Genomic DNA, 17,587 nt, shown 5'->3' with positions numbered 1-17,587 from the left:
ACCACTTATGGTAAGAATTGTAGTTTATTTGACAAACGATACGACCAGTTAGAACAAAAAATGCGAATTGTCTTGAAAGAAAGTGTTGATGTATAGAGCAAGCATCCAACGCAAATCCCATAAATTCCACATACAGACACAAAGGCAGGTTGGTGGCTGTTGACTTTGACTGACATTAAGAGTTAAAGAATAAAGACTGAAACAAAGGATAATCACTACGTATGTATATATATAATTTTTGTATATACCTGCAATCAAATTTTCTAATTCACTGTTGCATTTTTCTCAGGTGTGAAGTATTCTGCAGCTCAAAAGACCAAGAGGTACTCTGAGAATTGTCAATTTTGTTTGTTCAAATCTTGATTCTGTTCATAACCTGTTGGATGATGTTCCACAACCACAAATCTGTATATATTTCTGAGTATTTCTCACTTACCCAATTGGATTGATATCTTATTTTGTGAGTGAATTGCATAATATAAGATTGAAATTATATCACTTTCTTGTTTTCCCCAACTTTTCTTGGCCATCGGTTTCAAGATTCCAATATCTCAATTGGGTTTTCTGGAAAAACCTGATAAATCTGACCAGTTTCTGCTAAATTGGTTGTTTTTATGGATACTCTTTTTGAAAGATTCTCAAGTCCCATGAAAAACTTCCAATTTGGTTCTACTCAATTCCAAGTGAATCATGAACCCACCAATCCACTTTTCCTTCCAACAATCCCGGAGCATCCAACTGATTCCGGGTTTTCGAACCCGGGATCAGATGGAGATTCTTTTGACATGAGTGACTATAATCATTCTGTGATCAAGTACATAAGTGATATTCTTCTGGAAGAAGATTTGGAGGATAAGCCTTGCATGTTGCAGAACTGTTTGGCCCTCCAAGCTGCTGAGAAATCTTTCTATGATGTCCTTAATCCGAAGGATCCTCCTTCGCCTGACCAACCGCCTCATCCGGTGTACCAAAGCTTTGAGCACTCAGATGATGATTCCTCACAGAGTTATAGCAGTAATGATTCTATGGCTGCTAAGGCAGACTCAGTTTTCGATTCTTCAGAAACCCTTTTGGTTTCAAACTCAACTTCTGGGAATTTTGGAGGAGTTGGGGAGGCAGGAAATCTCGTTCCAAACCTGAAACATGGAATCATTGACTTGGAGAGGTACCAATTAGTTCCCCCGGGCGATAACACACTGAGGAGGAATTCCGCACCAGAGCCAGAGAATGATGGCAACATCTCAGCAAACAGATTGAAGGGAAAGAAGAATCATCGAAGGGAGGATGGTGATTATGCAGATGGAGGGAGAAGCAACAAGCAGTCAGCTGCTTTAGGCGACGACACTGAGCCACAAGAAATGTTTGATAGGGTATTACTCTGTCATGTGAATCATACGCATGCGTCTTGTATTCGTGACAAACCTTTGAGCAGTGAGGGAAGTGAGAAGTTGCAGCCTAAAAAACAGTCAAAAGGGTCTAAAACAACACGCTTGAAGAAACAGAATAACTACCAGGAAGTTGTGGATATTAGCACCCTGCTAACTCAATGTGCACAGGCCACGGCAAGCTATGACCAACGAAGTGCGAGTGAACTACTGAAGCAGATAAGGAAGCACTCTTCCCCCTCTGGTGATGCAACCGAGAGATTAGCTCATTACTTTGCTGATGGCCTAGAGGCGCGCTTGGTGGGAGCCAGAATCCCATCATATTCACCTCTTCTGAGTATACAGACACCAGCCGCTGAAATCCTAAAAGCCCACCAGATGTATGTTAATTATTGCCCTTTCAAGCATATGTTACACTTCTTTTCCAACAGGACAATTATTAAACTAGCTGAAAAAGCAACAAGGCTTCACATTGTTGATTTCGGTATTTCGTATGGTTTCCAATGGCCTTGCCTTATCCAACGCCTCTCGGAGAGAAATGGTGGACCTCCTAGTATACGTTTGACAGCAATTGAGCTTCCCCAACCAGGTTTTCGACCGACAGAAAGAGTTGAGGAGACGGGGCGTCGCTTGAAAAAATATGCTGCAAGATTTAATGTCCAGTTTGAGTACAAGGTCTTTGCACAGAAATGGGAGACTATCCAACTTGAGGATCTTAAAATTGACAGAAATGAGCTAACTGTGGTTAACTGCATGCATCGGTTAAAGCACATACCTGATGAAACCGTGGTGGTGAGCAGTCCGAGGGACCTTGTCCTAAAGTTGATCAGAAGAATTAATCCGGACCTTTTCATTCACGGAGTTGTCAACGGGACATACAATTCACCCTTCTTTGTCACACGGTTCAAAGAGGCACTCTACCACTTCTCTGCTATGTTTGATATGTTTGAGGCCACTATTCCTCGCGAAGATGAGCAGCGGATGATGTTTGAAAAGGCAATATATGGCAAAGACATAATGAATGTCGTCGCGTGTGAAGGACTGGAACGAGTTGAAAGGCCCGAGACATACAAGCAGTGGCAGGTTAGATATCATCGGGCTGGGTTCAAGCAGGTGCCGTTAAACCAGGAGCTCTTGAAAAGAGTGAAGATTATGCTCAAGGCAATGCATTATCATGATGATTTTCGAATAGATGAAGATGGCGATTGGATGCTTCAGGGATGGAAAGGCAGAATCATCTTCGGTCTTGCTTTCTGGAAACCTGCTTAGTTGCTGGATCATGTTATCTAGGCCACATTTTTTTACAGTCGTGGATGAGTAATAAAATCTGTAATCTTTTTGTTCTCGAGTTTTCGAGTTGTCTATATTATGTGCACTGCGTGTAGTCATGGTTTATGAGTTCATTTGTTAAGTTTCCTTTATTCATTTCAGCTTCTTGACAAACCTCTCTGATCAAAATGCTGCTTGTAAGAATTTAGTCGGAAAACCCTAAGCGCGGCTACTTGGCTGCGCAACCTAATTGCAGATTATGGGTGTAAGTGTTGATTGAAATATAGCTCAGTTGATTGATATTTTGGAAGAAGGAATCGAAGAAAGATGAATGCACAAGGGAGAGGAAATGGTTGCTTCTGTCTCTGCAAATTACTGAGTAAATATTATTCTCAGTGATTGCTTCTCTCGCTCCCACACAAGTTGTGTAGAAAGGGAATAATACCGTTAGAAACACTTAAGCTGGATCTCTCTCTCTCTCTCTCTCTCTCTCTCTCTCTCTCGCTAGAAACAGATCTCAGCCACTCATTTAGTTAATAACTAGGATCATTACACATGGCACTCATGGTTTTACATATTTGAATTTTATACTTGGCAATATTAAGCACAAGTGAATACTGTAAACACGAAAAATTCCTGAAACAAGAAACAAGAATACCGTGTACAAAATATATTTTGTATTAATGATTTTGGGGTTACAATCTCTTTGTAATTTGATCCTCTGATTCTATCTTCGTAGGGTGTAGGTTTGTGGATGAGCTGTTGATCCAAAGGGCCGTCGGGGCTTGATCTAGGGATGAACAGTTGATGAACGGATCTTCAAGGGGCGTTGGGCTTGATCTTGAAGAATGGGTGTATGGATTTCTTCAAGGGCTTTTGGGCTTGATCTTGAAGGTTGATGGATGAGCGGATCTTCAAGGGCTTTTGGGCTTAATCTTGAAGAACAATTGGATGTGTGGATTTGTTGAGGTTGTTGATCCAAATGGCCGTTGGGGCTTGATCTTAGGATGAACGGATGATGAATGATGAACACTTCTCTTCAAGGGCCGTCGGGGCTTGATCTTGAAGAATGAACAGATGATGAACGATGAGCACTTCTCTTCAAGGGCCGTCGGGGCTTGATCTTGAAGAATGAACAGTTGATGAATGGATCTTCAAGGGGCGTTGGGCTTGATCTTGAAGAATGGGTGTATGGATTTCTTCAAGGGCTTTTGGGCTTGATCTTGAAGGTTGATGGATGAGCGGATCTTCAAGGGCTTTTGGGCTTAATCTTGAAGAACGATTGGATGTGTGGATTTGTTGAGGTTGTTGATCCAAAGGGCCGTTGGGGCTTGATCTTAGGATGAACGGATGATGAATGATGAACACTTCTCTTCAAGGGCCGTCAGGCTTGATCTTGAAGAATGAACAGATGATGAACGATGAGCACTTCTCTTCAAGGGCCGTCGGGGCTTGATCTTGAAGAATGAACAGTTGATGAATGGATCTTCAATGGGCGTTGGGCTTGATCTTGAAGAATGGGTGTATGAATTTGTTGAGGTTGTTGATCCAAAGGGCCGTTGGGGCTTGATCTTAGGATGAACGGATGATGAACACTTTCTTCAAGGGGCCGTCGGGGCTTGATCTTGAGTCGGTGGAAGTTCTTCAAGGGCCGTTGGGGCTTGACCTTGAAGGAGGATTTGACGAAGAACGAAGATAGCTTTCTTGATCCTTCGGGATTTGCTTGAGAGCTTTAGAGTTTCAAGGCTTCAAGGTTTTGGTGTGATGTAAATTCCCTTCTTTCTTTCTTTTCTCCCCAAAATGAAAGCCTTGGCTTCCTATTTATAGAATTCCAAAACTTGATTTTTGGATTTAAATAATCAGATGAAATAAATCATTTCTGCCAGGTATTGACACGTGTCCTATTTGATGACTTTTCCAATTTATTTCGATTTTTTGTTGAGTCACACGCTACATGTAAAATTTATGTGACACGTGAGCGTTGAAATTTTAATTATTGGTCAACATTCATTTCACCGAAATTTCGATGTCCACAAATACACAATTAAATACATGGCTTATTCACTAATACTAATCAACTCGCTGCTTATAATTCAACAATGGGCACCATGTAACTTCTAACTCACTAGTTACGTAGGAATCAGGGATTAAACTTGACGAAAACTTTTAATACGGCCTAACAGATTTAAGAACTTGAACCAACGAATCAAAGCGAGTAGTGATGAACTCAAAACTAAATATTATGCAGTCAAAATCATGATTTTACTACATACACACATTCAACTTGTAACCTTCAAGAAGCTAGCCGAATAGGACTGTCGCGATAACTGCTATGCATCATTGACAGTCTTTCAACCTAATGTACAATGCATACCATTCAAGTGAGAGAGAGAGAGAGAGAGAGAGAGAGAGAGAGAGAGAGAGAGAGAGAGAGAGAGAGAGAGAGTTTAGACTAAACGCTTGAGAAACAAGGTGTAGAGGACTGAGTCAAACTTCAAGATTCTTATCCGGGTTTGCTTCTGCTATTTTGTTCCTTGTATTGTTTCCTTGTCGGGCAAACAAAGAAACAAAAATAGCGATGAGAAATATTCTAATCTCCATGCATATGAGTCAAACCATATATATCAAAAGTCAAGGCCCTTCTCTGAAAATTCAAGAGACTGTTCTGGTTGGAAAACAACCAACCATATCTTTTGTCTTTAGGTATAGATAGATACACATCAAATTGGATGAATCTGGCCCATTCTAATAAAATGTAAAGACAAATTGCCAATTAGGGATGGTTGAGTTGGTAAAGATGTTTTTTTTTTTCCCACTAAGTTAAGGTCTAAATTTGAATTCCGCTACCAACGATTTCTCTTAGTAGGCGATCTGTAAAAACAAAAAAAAAAAAAAAGACCAAGACCCTATCTTAAAGGTAGCCGCCCACTGCACCATATCATGGATAACGCACATGGTTTAGAAGAAGCCATCTTTGGCTTTAGTACAGCACATAGTTTATGCATGATTATATGGTAGGAGAAACATTGCCTTGCTAGACTGTTTGGTTTTAAAAAAACAATACTTATGTTATTAGAGTGTGAATTTGATCTATTGATTAGGTTGATTTTTGTTTGAATGTGTCATTTGTATTCAATATATAATAATATAAACATTTTTTTGACTAAAAGTCTAGAAAGAGGCCATATATATTGGATCTCCTAGTGTGTCATGTGTCCCATAGCCTCGTGACACTAGTGCGAAAAATAGGAGAAATTAGATTTTCTTGCATTTTTTTTAATACATCGATACTTTTACATTAGAGGAAAATGAAGTTTAGTTAAGTCACACAATGTACAGTCTAATTTAGTATTGAATTAGTTCCTATTTAAGATTTGATTAAGAAGCTTTCACCACTTGCCACATCACTATTTTTCTATTTTCAAATTACATGTCATTAGTGTAAAAGTATGTTATTTCCCCAATCTCTTGAATTCCGATGCTTACTTTTATAGGAAAACTAACTAAAATTCCTCAAAAACTTTAGTTTTAATTAAAATGATAAAATAAAGGTGCAAGTGAATTGTACCATGAGTGACTTTTTAGGTTTAAAATGTCTTTAACGTTAAAAGTGAACAATATAATGAGTGTTTAATTAAAACTCCCTACTTTTTCTATAAAAATTAATTAAAGTAATTCCTCATTAATAGTAAAATAAAGTAATTAAAATATATGATCCGTTGATAACAAACGTATCGACTTTTGGTTCGTTTATGTTTCAAATGTACCATAAACCAAATATATATACATGTTATTGGTAACCAAACGTACTTATATAATCAAACAACCATACAATCGAACGTACCTATATTATGTTTATGTACCTGATAACCAATTTTGGAACATTATAATTAATTTATTAAAACAAATATAACAATAAACAATAAAAATTTTGATATCACCATAAAGAGATGAACAATAAATGCATTAATAATAGGAGTATAAAATGGTTAACAAAGAAAGAACAGTTGACAAAGAGAAACGTGAAGAATAATAAACTTCAAATAAAATAAAATTTTGTCCCAAAGGAAAAATATTTAATCAAATTTTTAAAAGGAAGAGATGTTTAGTCTATGACATTCTAAAACGAGGTGTTTATATCAAAATGCCCACACAAAAAATCCAAAGGTTGATACCTTGTCCGTCTCTTCACCAGAACTTAGGGCATGTTTGAAAGAGCTTTTGGTCATAAACAGTTGCTTATAACATATTTGCCATAAATACATAACAAGACACTATATTTAAACTCACAGTACGACAATATAAACATTTGTTTGAGAACGCAAGCTCAACAAGGGAGCATTACTTTAAATAATGGTATTCCAAATTGTGCTGGTGGTCTCATACTGTAGCGTTAAAGACTATATCCTGTTTGAAATTAAAAATGCTTCCGATGAAAACGATTTGTATCACGTTTCATATAACTAGACAACAAACTTTCATCATGATACAACGATGTTTCTCCCAATGAATATCAAAAAAGAAGAAGAAAACAAAACAAAAACAATTCATCTCGTGGACTCTTTGGTCCCCCCACCCTAATCACATTTACATACCGATGTATCTGGTTATCCAACCCAAACAACAAAAGCATAAAGATAATCACTAATGTTTTATTGTTAATTAATCATCATAATACACAACATTATTGATCTGATTAGTACTAAACAATGAGAGCTTTGTCCAATCAAGTTTAACCTTTTGTCTCTGCTGATGCCAATCAAAGCTTAAATTAATAACCTAGTGAAAGCAAAAGCTAAAAGGAACTGTAATAATATTCCACTCTTACCATAAAATACATGCAAATCATTTTGTTATTAACCTAATCCATTTATTTTAGGGTTATCATTCATTAGCCACCGCACTAATTAAGTCACCTGAGTTCTGATGCAGATTCACATAATCTGATCATGAACTGGTATTATACTCATAAATAAAGAATTATTCAACCTTGTAAAGAAAGCATGATGCTTTTGTGTTTATATATACTAAATAGATTGTGTTACACTTGCAAACAGAACCGATTATATATTTTTAATCAAATAGAGAACCGTAGCGCATAAAATAAAAAATAGACACTAAACTGTGAGTTGTATACAACTTATTGTATAATTAGCGACACAAGTAAAACGGGGCACATGTTTATCGCAAGCATAATCGAAGCACAAACAATGAAGAATACGAATTGGTGATTTACATAATATAGGTTATTACATGTTTAGTGACCTTCCAATTTCTAGTTTGTATTAAATGTTTGTAACTCGGTTCTATGTGCTTCTTTTAAAAAAAAAAGTAAAATAAAATTAGGAAAAATGCAAGCGTTTTATGGAAAAACACCAATATGAAGGAAGCGCATAACAAGTACTTCTTTTAGAAAGCACTTCAAGTGCGTTTTTCAACCCAAAAGCATGTTTAACTTTTTCCGCCAAACACTATTGGAAGCACTTTTGGTGATCCAAAAGCGTTTTTAGTTATTTTAAAAGAACTTTCAAATATGCCCAATAAATTCTTGGGAAATTTGATTTGCACCCATAACCTCTCTTTACATCCTCGACACTCATATTATTTTTAATTAAACTATCAATATCTCTTTAAATCTAAATTTACTACCTAAGCTACTCTCACAAACTCAATTCAATATTTAAATCTATCTTTACACTCATTCAAAAATATGAAAAAAAAACACATAAATTCGTTAAACATTTAAACTTATCGGGCTCACAATATGTGAAATTCATCTGCACAATGAATTAAAGAACAAAACTAGAAACTACGCGAAATTCCATGTCAACAGTGAACAGTTTCATAAAACAAAAACAAAATTTTTTTCTAAAAAAAAGCACTAATTAATCGCCTTGTGTTGGTATAAATTCATAATGATTCACGGCTTATAAGCTAAGCTATCATACTCCTACAGAGAAAACATTATGAACATATTACCAGATATTAGTGCAGGTGCATTGGCATGTGGTCGAATATCTTAGTGAATATAGTATTGAGTTTCCACACACACATCTCAGGTTTAAAACTCTCTCCTCTACTAAGTTATTGTAATAGTTTCGAACTCTCTAATTTTCTTTAATAATAATCAAAATTTAACAAAAAGAAAAATAGTGCAGGTGCATTGATAATTGCTTATTATCAGGAAAACAAAAGAAATCGTCTTAACAACAAATATTAAGATAATTCACAGGAAAACAAATTATGCAGATACAAAAATGCACGGTTGCAACTAGAGGCGGATCTATTAAGGGACCAGGACCACCCGCAAGCTCAGATAAAGGCCCATTGAAACCACCGAGCACCAGAAAGAGAGGAGGACTCTGTTTTAAAATGACTCGGCCAAACGCACCGTTTCAAGCCAAGCCAATAACAGAAAAGTTTTTAAAGCACTGCCGACTGCTCTTCTTATTGTGATTGGACATTTTCTAGACTCCACGTGATTCGGTTTTTAATCATTCCCAGGTAAAAAACAATTTAGAGGTTTTAATAAAAAGGAAAAAGTAAATTAAGTGGGCCCACTCTCATTCAAGTAAACATTTCGTTTTACCTTTGACCCTTTTGCCTTTTCCCATGTACCTTTCCCATTTGGTTGCTGGCAGGAAGAGAGGATTCTGGTCGGATTTTTTTTGTGGGGATTCTAAAGATTTTCTAATCACATTCATTTATTATATATTGTGTGGTAAAAAATTATTGTAATTTTTTTTTTAAATTGAATATAAACAGTACTAGACGAAAACTGACTGCACGATATACGACGAACGAATGTGATTGAAAAATTATCAAAATTCTCAAAAAGATGATCTAACGAGGATCCTCATTCACTAGCAAGGATACTTTGGGATTCCTCAAATCTTCCAGCCAGTATTTATTAGTGCATGTTGTAAGAACTTGTCACTCAAGTGTTCAACACAATGTTTATCTATATGTTAATCGTAAAAGTTTTGATAGTCTTGCATTCACGATCAGAGTTATACATTATGTAGTTGTACTTATTCTTATTTTGGTAGACATATAGATGGTAATGACTTTGTCGTTTATTTTTTCAGTGTTATTTTGGTCTGTTTATTTTTTATTTTTTTCTATAAAATTGGGACCATCCAATACTAAAATTCTGGATCTGCCACTTATTGCAACTATGGAAAATCGCATGGCTACCTTGCAGAAAAGCATGCATGCGCAGTCCATGGAAAGTCGCATATGGCTGAAACCCTTCACTCCTAGACCCTAAAAAAACTTGAAAGAAAACGAAAAAAAAAAAAAAACAACTTAATTGGTATTCCTTTTACCTGGCTAAAGTCTTTTTTGCAGGCATCTGGATTCTTAAAAAATTGAAACCAAATGAAAACAAAAACTTGCATAAATCGATTAATATCTTAGCTAGCGGATTTAAAATTTCAAAATCACCATGTATAGATCAAAACGAGCTTCTTATTTATTTTTTTTTTTTTTTTTTTTTTGGGTAAGAGCATCTTAGGTTTTTAGCTAGAGTAAACATAACATAAAATTTGCGTGATAGTAGAGTTTTATGATTGAGTTTGGGTTTATTGATAAATTTTAGTTTTATTGTTAATTTCATTTTGTACTTGATGGTAATTATGTAATAAGGTAAAAATCAATGCACATTTAAAATTTAAATTTGGTGTATAAAAAGGTTAATGGATTCATATAAAATTTTCTAATTTCCTCCCAACAAAATCGATCCATTTTGATGACATATTAATCTATTAATCCAAGCTAGATTTTTTATTTTTGAACAAACAATATTATCTACATTAATGAGATGAGAGAGTGAGCTATAACTTACAATGGACTAACAATAATATGATTCAAATTCGCCTTTATACGAGAATCGAACCTAAGATCATTCATTTACAAATGAAAATTAATACTATTAGATCATAGTACAAAGTGATATGAGCCAAACTTAAAAAAGTGAGCTTTCTCATTTCCTGGAAGGTATGATCAGATAAAAGTTTTGGCAGCAGGTCAAGATATTTTGTTCATAAGAATCATCACCGTTCCTATTTTATTATTTTAAAGATATCATAGAACATCCATCATTGTTCGTTGAAGCCCTTAAATATTCCAAGTTGGCGGCTATTTTAATATATATATATATATATATGTATGTATATCAATGTGTCCATACTCTTCCTAGTCTCCATTCACTCAGATTTCTCATTTGTTTCTGAATCCTGTTAGGTTATGGATACCTTTCTGGATGAACTTCCAAGTCCCATGAACAAATTCGTGTTCGAGCAAGCCCCCATTCCGGCCTACTCGAATCCCAATCTTGTTCATGAGTTTGAAGCCAACCATGATTTCACCGATCCCAGTTTCTTCCTTGTCAATCCAGACCCTGTTAGTGATTTATCTTCGTCGCCGGGCGTGAGCTCGGAGGTGGATTCTCCGGACAGCGGTGACACATCCAATGAAATTCTCAGGTACATAAGTCAGATGCTTATGGAGGAAGAGGAATACTTGGAGAACAAGCCCTGCATGCTGCACGAATGTTTGGCCCTCCAAGCTGCTGAAAAATCACTGCATGATGTGCTTGTTCAGGAGCAGAATCCCTTCTCAACTGGTCCACTTCTTGATTCCGTGTATCGATATGTTGAGAGCCCGAACCAGGGCAGTAATCACAGCAGTTCTGGCTCTGTTGCTGCTGGAAACTGGGTTGGATCGGATTGGGATTGGGTTCAAGATGTTTCCAAGTCCTCTCCTGCCCAAATTCCAAACCCTTTGGTTTCGAGCGGTGACGGTGAAATCGCGCATCTGGAACACAACTCATCGTTTGTTATGGCGCCGAGGGAGCCGCTGGGTAAGGATGTGAGTTTTAATTCGGAGAATGGATCAAGGAGCAAGAAGAATCGCCAGAGGGAAGACGAGGATTCTGTAGATGACGGGAGGAGCAACAAGCTTTCAGCGGTTTATGCTGACGAAATGGAACTACCGGAGCTGCTTGATAAGGTACTGCTCTGTGAGATTGACAAACAAGAGTCCAACTCATGTTCTCCCCAGGAAAGCGAGAAGTTGCAGCTCAACGGGAAGTCGAGAGGATCGAAGGGCAAGAAAACACGCAAGAAAAAGCCAGACGACAATGCAGGGATGGTTGATTTATGGTCGATGCTGACTCAATGTGCACAAGCTGTTGCAAGCTATGACAGAAGGAATGCAAATGAACTACTCCAGCAGATAAGGCTGAACTCTTCTCCCTACGGCGATGGCACGCAGAGATTAGCTCATTACTTGGCAGATGGCCTCGAACTGCGCTTGGGTTCTGTCGTTCCCTCTTACAATTCCCTTCCCAACAGTCAGATGTCAGCTGCTGATCTCTTAAAAGCTTACCAGACTTACATCAGGGCTTGCCCTTTCCTCAAGATGTCGAATGTGTATGCTAACAAAACGATTCTGAAACTAGCGGAGAAAGCGACGAGGCTTCACATCATTGATTTCGGTGTCCTCTATGGCTACCAATGGCCTTGCCTCATCAAAGGCCTCTCCAAGAGACATGGCGGACCTCCCATGCTTCGTATTACTGGAGTTGAGTTTCCCCAACCAGGTTTTCGGCCTTCAGAAAGGGTTGAACAGACAGGGCGCCGCCTAGAGAATTACTGCAAGAGGTTCAATGTCCAGTTCGAGTACACTGCCATAGCAAAGAATTGGGAAACAATTCGGTATGAGGATATCAAAATCGACAGAGATGAGTTAACTGTAGTCAACTGCTTGTACCGGCTAAAGAACCTACCCGATGAAACTGTGACAGACTGTCCGAGGGATACAGTTCTGAAGCTGATCCGGGAAATTAACCCGGATATATTCATCCATGGGGTAGTCAATGGATCCTACAATGCACCCTTCTTCGACACACGCTTCAAGGAGGCGCTCTTCCATTTCTCTTCCCTGTTCGACATGTTTGACGAGACTTTGCCGCGAGAAGATCAACATAGGCTGCTCTATGAGAGAGAAGTGTATGGTAGAAATGCTATCAATGTGATAGCATGTGAGGGTTCAAGGAGGGTCGAAAGGCCAGAGACTTACAAGCAGTGGCAGATTAGAAACAAGAGAGCTGGGTTCAGGCAGTTACCGTCGGACCAGGAGATATTGAAGTTAGTCAGGAGTATGGTGAAGAGAGATTACCATAAGGATTTCATCGTCGACGAAGATGGCATGTGGGTGTTGCAGGGATGGAAGGGCAGGATAGTCCATGCCATTTCGTACTGGAAACCTGTTTGAGAGTTACAAAAGGCGCTACGGCAACCTCGATGTAACAAGGGCACCTGTTTGGCTTCTTGTGCATCAAATGCAAGGCAATGCCGGAAATGTGTTTCGCACTAGCAGTCAGCTCGATTTCTGCTGGTTTTCGGACTTCCGGAGAGTAGTTTTATGGGCTTAGATTAGGTAGTGCTGCTTAGAACTTATGAGCATGATATGTAGTTATAACTTATGTGCTAGTTAGTAGAGTGGCTAAGGTTAGCTATCCCCTCTCTTACAATCTGATTTGGGTGTACTAATAGTCCAGTTTAATGAAAGTTCTATCTTTATGTCTTGAAGACCGATCGATAAATGCATCGGATAACCATACGTATTCTCCTGGGTGCTAAACCTGCTGATAAACCTAGGAACCACAGTATCTTCACCACAATTCTCCCTTGCATCTTATCGTAATGCCGGTAACCTAATCGTTGAACCACAAACAAGAAGTAACAAAAACGCAAAGCTATAAACTCTACGTTTTTGTTCGAAAACTAAACATGTAACCAGCACTGGAACCGAATAACCAGCTGATCAGAATCATCATTAAAAATTGAAATAGATGGCACCCCTTTAATCAGCGCCGAATACAGAACGAAACATCTCTAACAAAATTAAAGACTGAAGTCCAATCGGATGCCCAAAATTCAACCCTAGCCCGCAAAATATTCACTTCCTACATTTGCCCTAAGAAAATGCTACCATTCTCTCCAAGCGAACAACCCAAAAAATTGTCCACACATGACAACTCCACAAAAAGTAGCCTTCAGGAAAATGTAAACATATACTGCAAAGCCACGGGACAGTGAAGAAAAAAAAGGGTGAATACTTTCACCCGTAAATTTACAAAGTCAAGTGATGATATAATGCTCAAGCCTCATCCAAGAAAATATTTGTACTTTGCAAGGAATCATAGTACTCAAATCATTGCGATGCATCGAAGATGGGTAGTAAACAAGAGGGATGAGAAATCAATCAACTAGCTGAAACAGGATTTACAAGAAAATATTCTGTCTTAAACCAAGACCATTTATGAATTTGAAACATAATATCAACGCATGAGTCATGACTAATAAACTTCCACAATTCCTAAAACTAACAGATAAATGTCATGTACAATCCCTATTAGGATACTAATGCAGACGAAGAGCGCTGGGTGACACCCACTCCTTTTTAGATGTAATGCATATATGCTTTTCCTACTACAGCATCCTGAACTCCCCCTCAAGTTACAAATGAACCAATAAAGGCACATTAATCAGCGGCCTCTTACCCTCCTTTGGGGAATATGGAAAACTTGATTCGAAATTAATTTACGAAAAAAAAAATGGTACTTAATAGTTCAGGATGGGTTGTGTTACCAAAGCAAAGCTCATAGTAATGTAATCAATGTTTTAAAAGCATGACTGTAATAAGTAATGGTATAGCTATGTGCATTTAGCTTTTCATACTCATGGAAGCAGATACGAAAAAAACTAGCCTTAAGCACTAGAGGTTAAAAATACTAACAAATAACCACAATTTCCTGCATCTAAAATATCCTAGCATCACTGATTGGATAGCAGGTTCAAGATAAAATGAGCAAGCTTTAAGAGAAATATATCAATAACCATAGATTGGAGCTAGAACTCGTTATTATACTAAAAATAGAGAAACCAGATCATCTTAAAATCTAACAAATTTGAATTATGAGAACCAAGCATTAAATATTTGACAACAGGATTACAGATTCAAATGATAGGGCCTGAAAGCAATTCAAAAATTAAGTACACACAACTATAAGTGAATAACCTAGTTAATGCTCAACCTCTTTTGTTTTGACCCTTTGATGGTCTAAGAACGTTCCAGTTCAGGTTGTCACCCTTTGGTTTCCTGAAGGAACCTTTACTTGTATTTGGTGATGGCTGCTGATCACCTTGATTAAGTTTGGGCGACTTGTTTGGATGTTGTTTCCCAGAAACTGTTTCAGACTGTTTTCTTTTATGGTCTCCATTAGTCTTACTGTTCGACTTATTAGTATTTGAGCACTCTGCTTCATCCATCGAGGACCCATTTTCTCTGTTGAAATGCAAATAGGAGAAAGAAGATAGGAGGGCAGAAGCCAAATTTTAGAAGATATTTTTGCCAACATATATTTCTTAGTCTCCTTAATACAAATGGACGAAAAAATTTCATTTAAAAGAGACAAAAGAACAAAAAAAAAAAAAAAAAAAAATTCAAGTTCTGAAATCTCAAATTACCCACCTAAATGACACTTTTTCACTTTGAACGCCAGAAGATGCGGCAGGGGCAGCAGGCTGACCAGGGTTTTCCGATACTTGATTCAGTTTCTATCATGAAAGCACTTTGTGAGGTGAAAATAAAGCCAATCAATAAGTACACAAGAGGCCAATCCTATTAAAAATCTTAAGGTCCATGAACCTTTTACTCACATCAATCGATGGATTGAAGCTTTGAAATGACATCCGCCCCCTAATGGCTTCAGGTTGAGGGTCACCTTCCACTATGACCACACTGCACAGCCATCCACATGAAGCAAGTAAAATTTAAGAAAAAAGGAGATGGAGTAGTGTAACTAATGAATTACTATAGCAGGCAGATGTAATTGTCTCCGGTTCAATGCATGGAGTTATCTTAATCGAGGCCTTTGCGCTTCCACATTGAGACATTAATGCCTTTGCCTTGACACTAAGGGACCTCAAAAGGGTTTACTTTATTGATGCTAATTATGTAAAACTAGCTCCTCGAAGACTCAAAGTTGTAGCTTATAGTTAGGTCCTACAAATTGGTTCTCCTAAGACCACTGTTCTAAAAATTCTTGCCTAGCGCCGCCTAAGCCTTGCATAGGTGCTAGGCGGCTGGTCACTGCCCCGATTAATGCCTAGGCGTCTGAAAATTAAGAAAGGGCGCCTAGACCTGCTAAGGCGCCCGCCTACACCCCCTAAGCCCAGACCCACCTAGGCACTCGACTATGTTGCGACTCACGTAGACAAAAAATAGATAGCTTTCATTTTGCATTTTATTTTTTTTTCAATAAATTGTAAAGACTTGTTGAATACTTAAATGAACACACATTATACGCTTGTTCCCAATGTTTTCATTATGTCCCAATACTTCATAAATATGTCATTCTATCTTGCAGTTTATGATGAAATTATATATATTTTAAGTATAAACGGACTCCTATTTACACAAAATATAATAGATTTACTTAAATCCGCCTAGGCCGTGCTGAGCCGCTAGGCTTCAGCCCACCGAACCTTGCCTAAGACCCAATTTTTCAATACCAATAAATCCATAATTTCTTCAATTTCTCAGATACTACACCGACTTAGGTCACAAAATAAACTTTCCCATCGAACTATCAAACAACAAACAATTACGAAGCGACGATCTACACTGAAACTCTATTCAGTAATGTAATCCAATAGGCAAAACAGCTCAAACTTTAGATAAACATTAGAACAAGAAACAAAGAGAAAGAAAATCTACCACTTTCTTATTTGACGGGCAGGGAAAGCAAAATCCGCAGCAGGTTTGGCATCTTCTTCTTTCTTCACCTCTCTCTGAGTTGCTCTTTGCATAAACTACAGTAATTACACTAAAGAATTAATAATACAACCCCATTACAACAAATTAATCTGAAAAACTAAATACAGCAGCATCAGAAAGTATGAAAATTAAAATTAAAAGTCCCCAAGAAGAATTTTAGCAAAACCCAGATCAAATTCCAAGTGGGATTATCAAAATAATAATTTAAAACAGAAATAAATACCGAAAATTAATCGAAAAACCACAAAAATTTCAAATTTCTTCGTTTCTTATTACCTTTAAGTTCCTGAGAGTGCTGGAAAGCTCTCGCTTCGCCATATTAGCCCTGGTTTTTTCCTATGCAATCCAACTAAGAACTGAAGGCGATAACTTTAAGCTGGAATTTCTCTGGCGGAGGCTCCGCCGTGAAGGAAAAAGCTTTCCTTTATTTCTTCTGCAACTGAGGGAGGAGAAGGCAAAGAGGGAGGAAACTAGGGTATCTTTTGGGGACGAATGGGAAATTTACCGAACGAAAGGACAAATTTGACCCTCTCTAGTAATGGGCTTCTTTTGGGCTTAGGGTTTTTGGGGTAATTCTCCTTTCTTTGTTCCATAAGAATTTGGTTTCCTTTTTACTAGTTACTCAGGGAATACGATCCTATCTGAATCTTTTATGTAATAATTTCAAGAACCATTTTATCGTGTCTGTTATTTTACTGTAAAAATTATTTTAAATTATTAGTATCTGACGAAAATTAATCGTACGAGTACGATGAATGAAGACGATAAGTTCCCCCACAAAAAGATTCGGATAGATCCTCATCCGTTATTTGGGATTTTTTTATTTTTTTGTTACTTAGGATATTCTTCTGTTTCCTTTATTAATTAGATTTTCAAGTTCAGAACATACAACTTTAGCATATTATCGTCGATCAAATTAAGAGATTTTCTATTTTTTAGTGGATTCCAAAATATTGATAGATTTCAAACTATATTATCAGATTTGACGTTTGTCAACCCTTCTATGCTCTATTTCAATTCAACACAAGTGGTTAAGATCATCGATGCTTACAACCAAAATTCTAGGTTTGAACCTCTTTCCTGTA

General features: G+C 37.4%; 2 protein-coding genes, 1 long non-coding RNA gene and 1 pseudogene across 4 annotated transcripts; 3 read left to right on the top strand and 1 right to left on the bottom strand.

Moving 5' to 3' along the window:
- The first annotated feature begins 222 nt into the window (after positions 1–222).
- On the top strand, positions 223–2,810 carry LOC137743718 (scarecrow-like protein 30 pseudogene; annotated as a pseudogene). Its single transcript, XR_015953325.1, has one exon. The product of XR_015953325.1 is annotated as a scarecrow-like protein 30 pseudogene (transcript).
- A 607-nt stretch (positions 2,811–3,417) lies between these two features.
- On the top strand, positions 3,418–4,552 carry LOC148692784 (uncharacterized). The gene is made up of 2 exons (XR_015953326.1): positions 3,418–3,958; positions 4,194–4,552. It is a non-coding gene; the product is annotated as an uncharacterized LOC148692784 (long non-coding RNA).
- Positions 4,553–10,723: 6,171 nt separating this feature from the next.
- Positions 10,724–13,249, top strand: LOC137743719 (scarecrow-like protein 30). Its single transcript, XM_068483665.2, has one exon. It carries the CDS (start codon positions 10,902–10,904, stop codon positions 12,930–12,932), a length of 2,031 nt encoding a protein of 676 aa, XP_068339766.2. The 5' UTR covers positions 10,724–10,901; the 3' UTR covers positions 12,933–13,249.
- A 1,364-nt stretch (positions 13,250–14,613) lies between these two features.
- LOC137743721 (uncharacterized) lies at positions 14,614–16,974 on the bottom strand. The gene is made up of 5 exons (XM_068483667.2): positions 16,779–16,974; positions 16,443–16,537; positions 15,383–15,464; positions 15,195–15,280; positions 14,614–15,008 (listed from the first exon to the last, which is right to left on the bottom strand). The coding sequence occupies exons 1-5, from the start codon at positions 16,818–16,820 to the stop codon at positions 14,753–14,755; spliced, it is 561 nt and encodes a 186-aa protein (XP_068339768.2). The 5' UTR covers positions 16,821–16,974; the 3' UTR covers positions 14,614–14,752.
- Positions 16,975–17,587: the final 613 nt, after the last annotated feature.

The sequence above is a fragment of the Pyrus communis genome, chromosome 11 (assembly GCF_041283825.1).
Source record: "Pyrus communis isolate YQ-2024b chromosome 11, ASM4128382v1, whole genome shotgun sequence".
Taxonomy (NCBI): domain Eukaryota; kingdom Viridiplantae; phylum Streptophyta; class Magnoliopsida; order Rosales; family Rosaceae; genus Pyrus; species Pyrus communis.
Note: the sequence above shows the minus strand (reverse complement) of the source record. Positions and strands in the feature narration are given on the sequence as shown.

Bases quoted from the DNA above. Each gene is read 5' to 3' on its own strand.
- LOC137743719 (XM_068483665.2), top strand. From the start codon at position 10,902: ATGGATACCTTTCTGGATGAACTTCCAAGTCCCATGAACAAATTCGTG.
- LOC137743721 (XM_068483667.2), bottom strand. From the start codon at position 16,820: ATGGCGAAGCGAGAGCTTTCCAGCACTCTCAGGAACTTAAAG. The intron at 16,538-16,778 runs GTAATAAGAAAC...TAATTACTGTAG, and splicing joins GCACTCTCAGGAACTTAAAG to TTTATGCAAAGAGCAACTCA. The intron at 15,465-16,442 runs GTAGATTTTCTT...ATGGCTGTGCAG, and splicing joins GCCCGTCAAATAAGAAAGTG to TGTGGTCATAGTGGAAGGTG.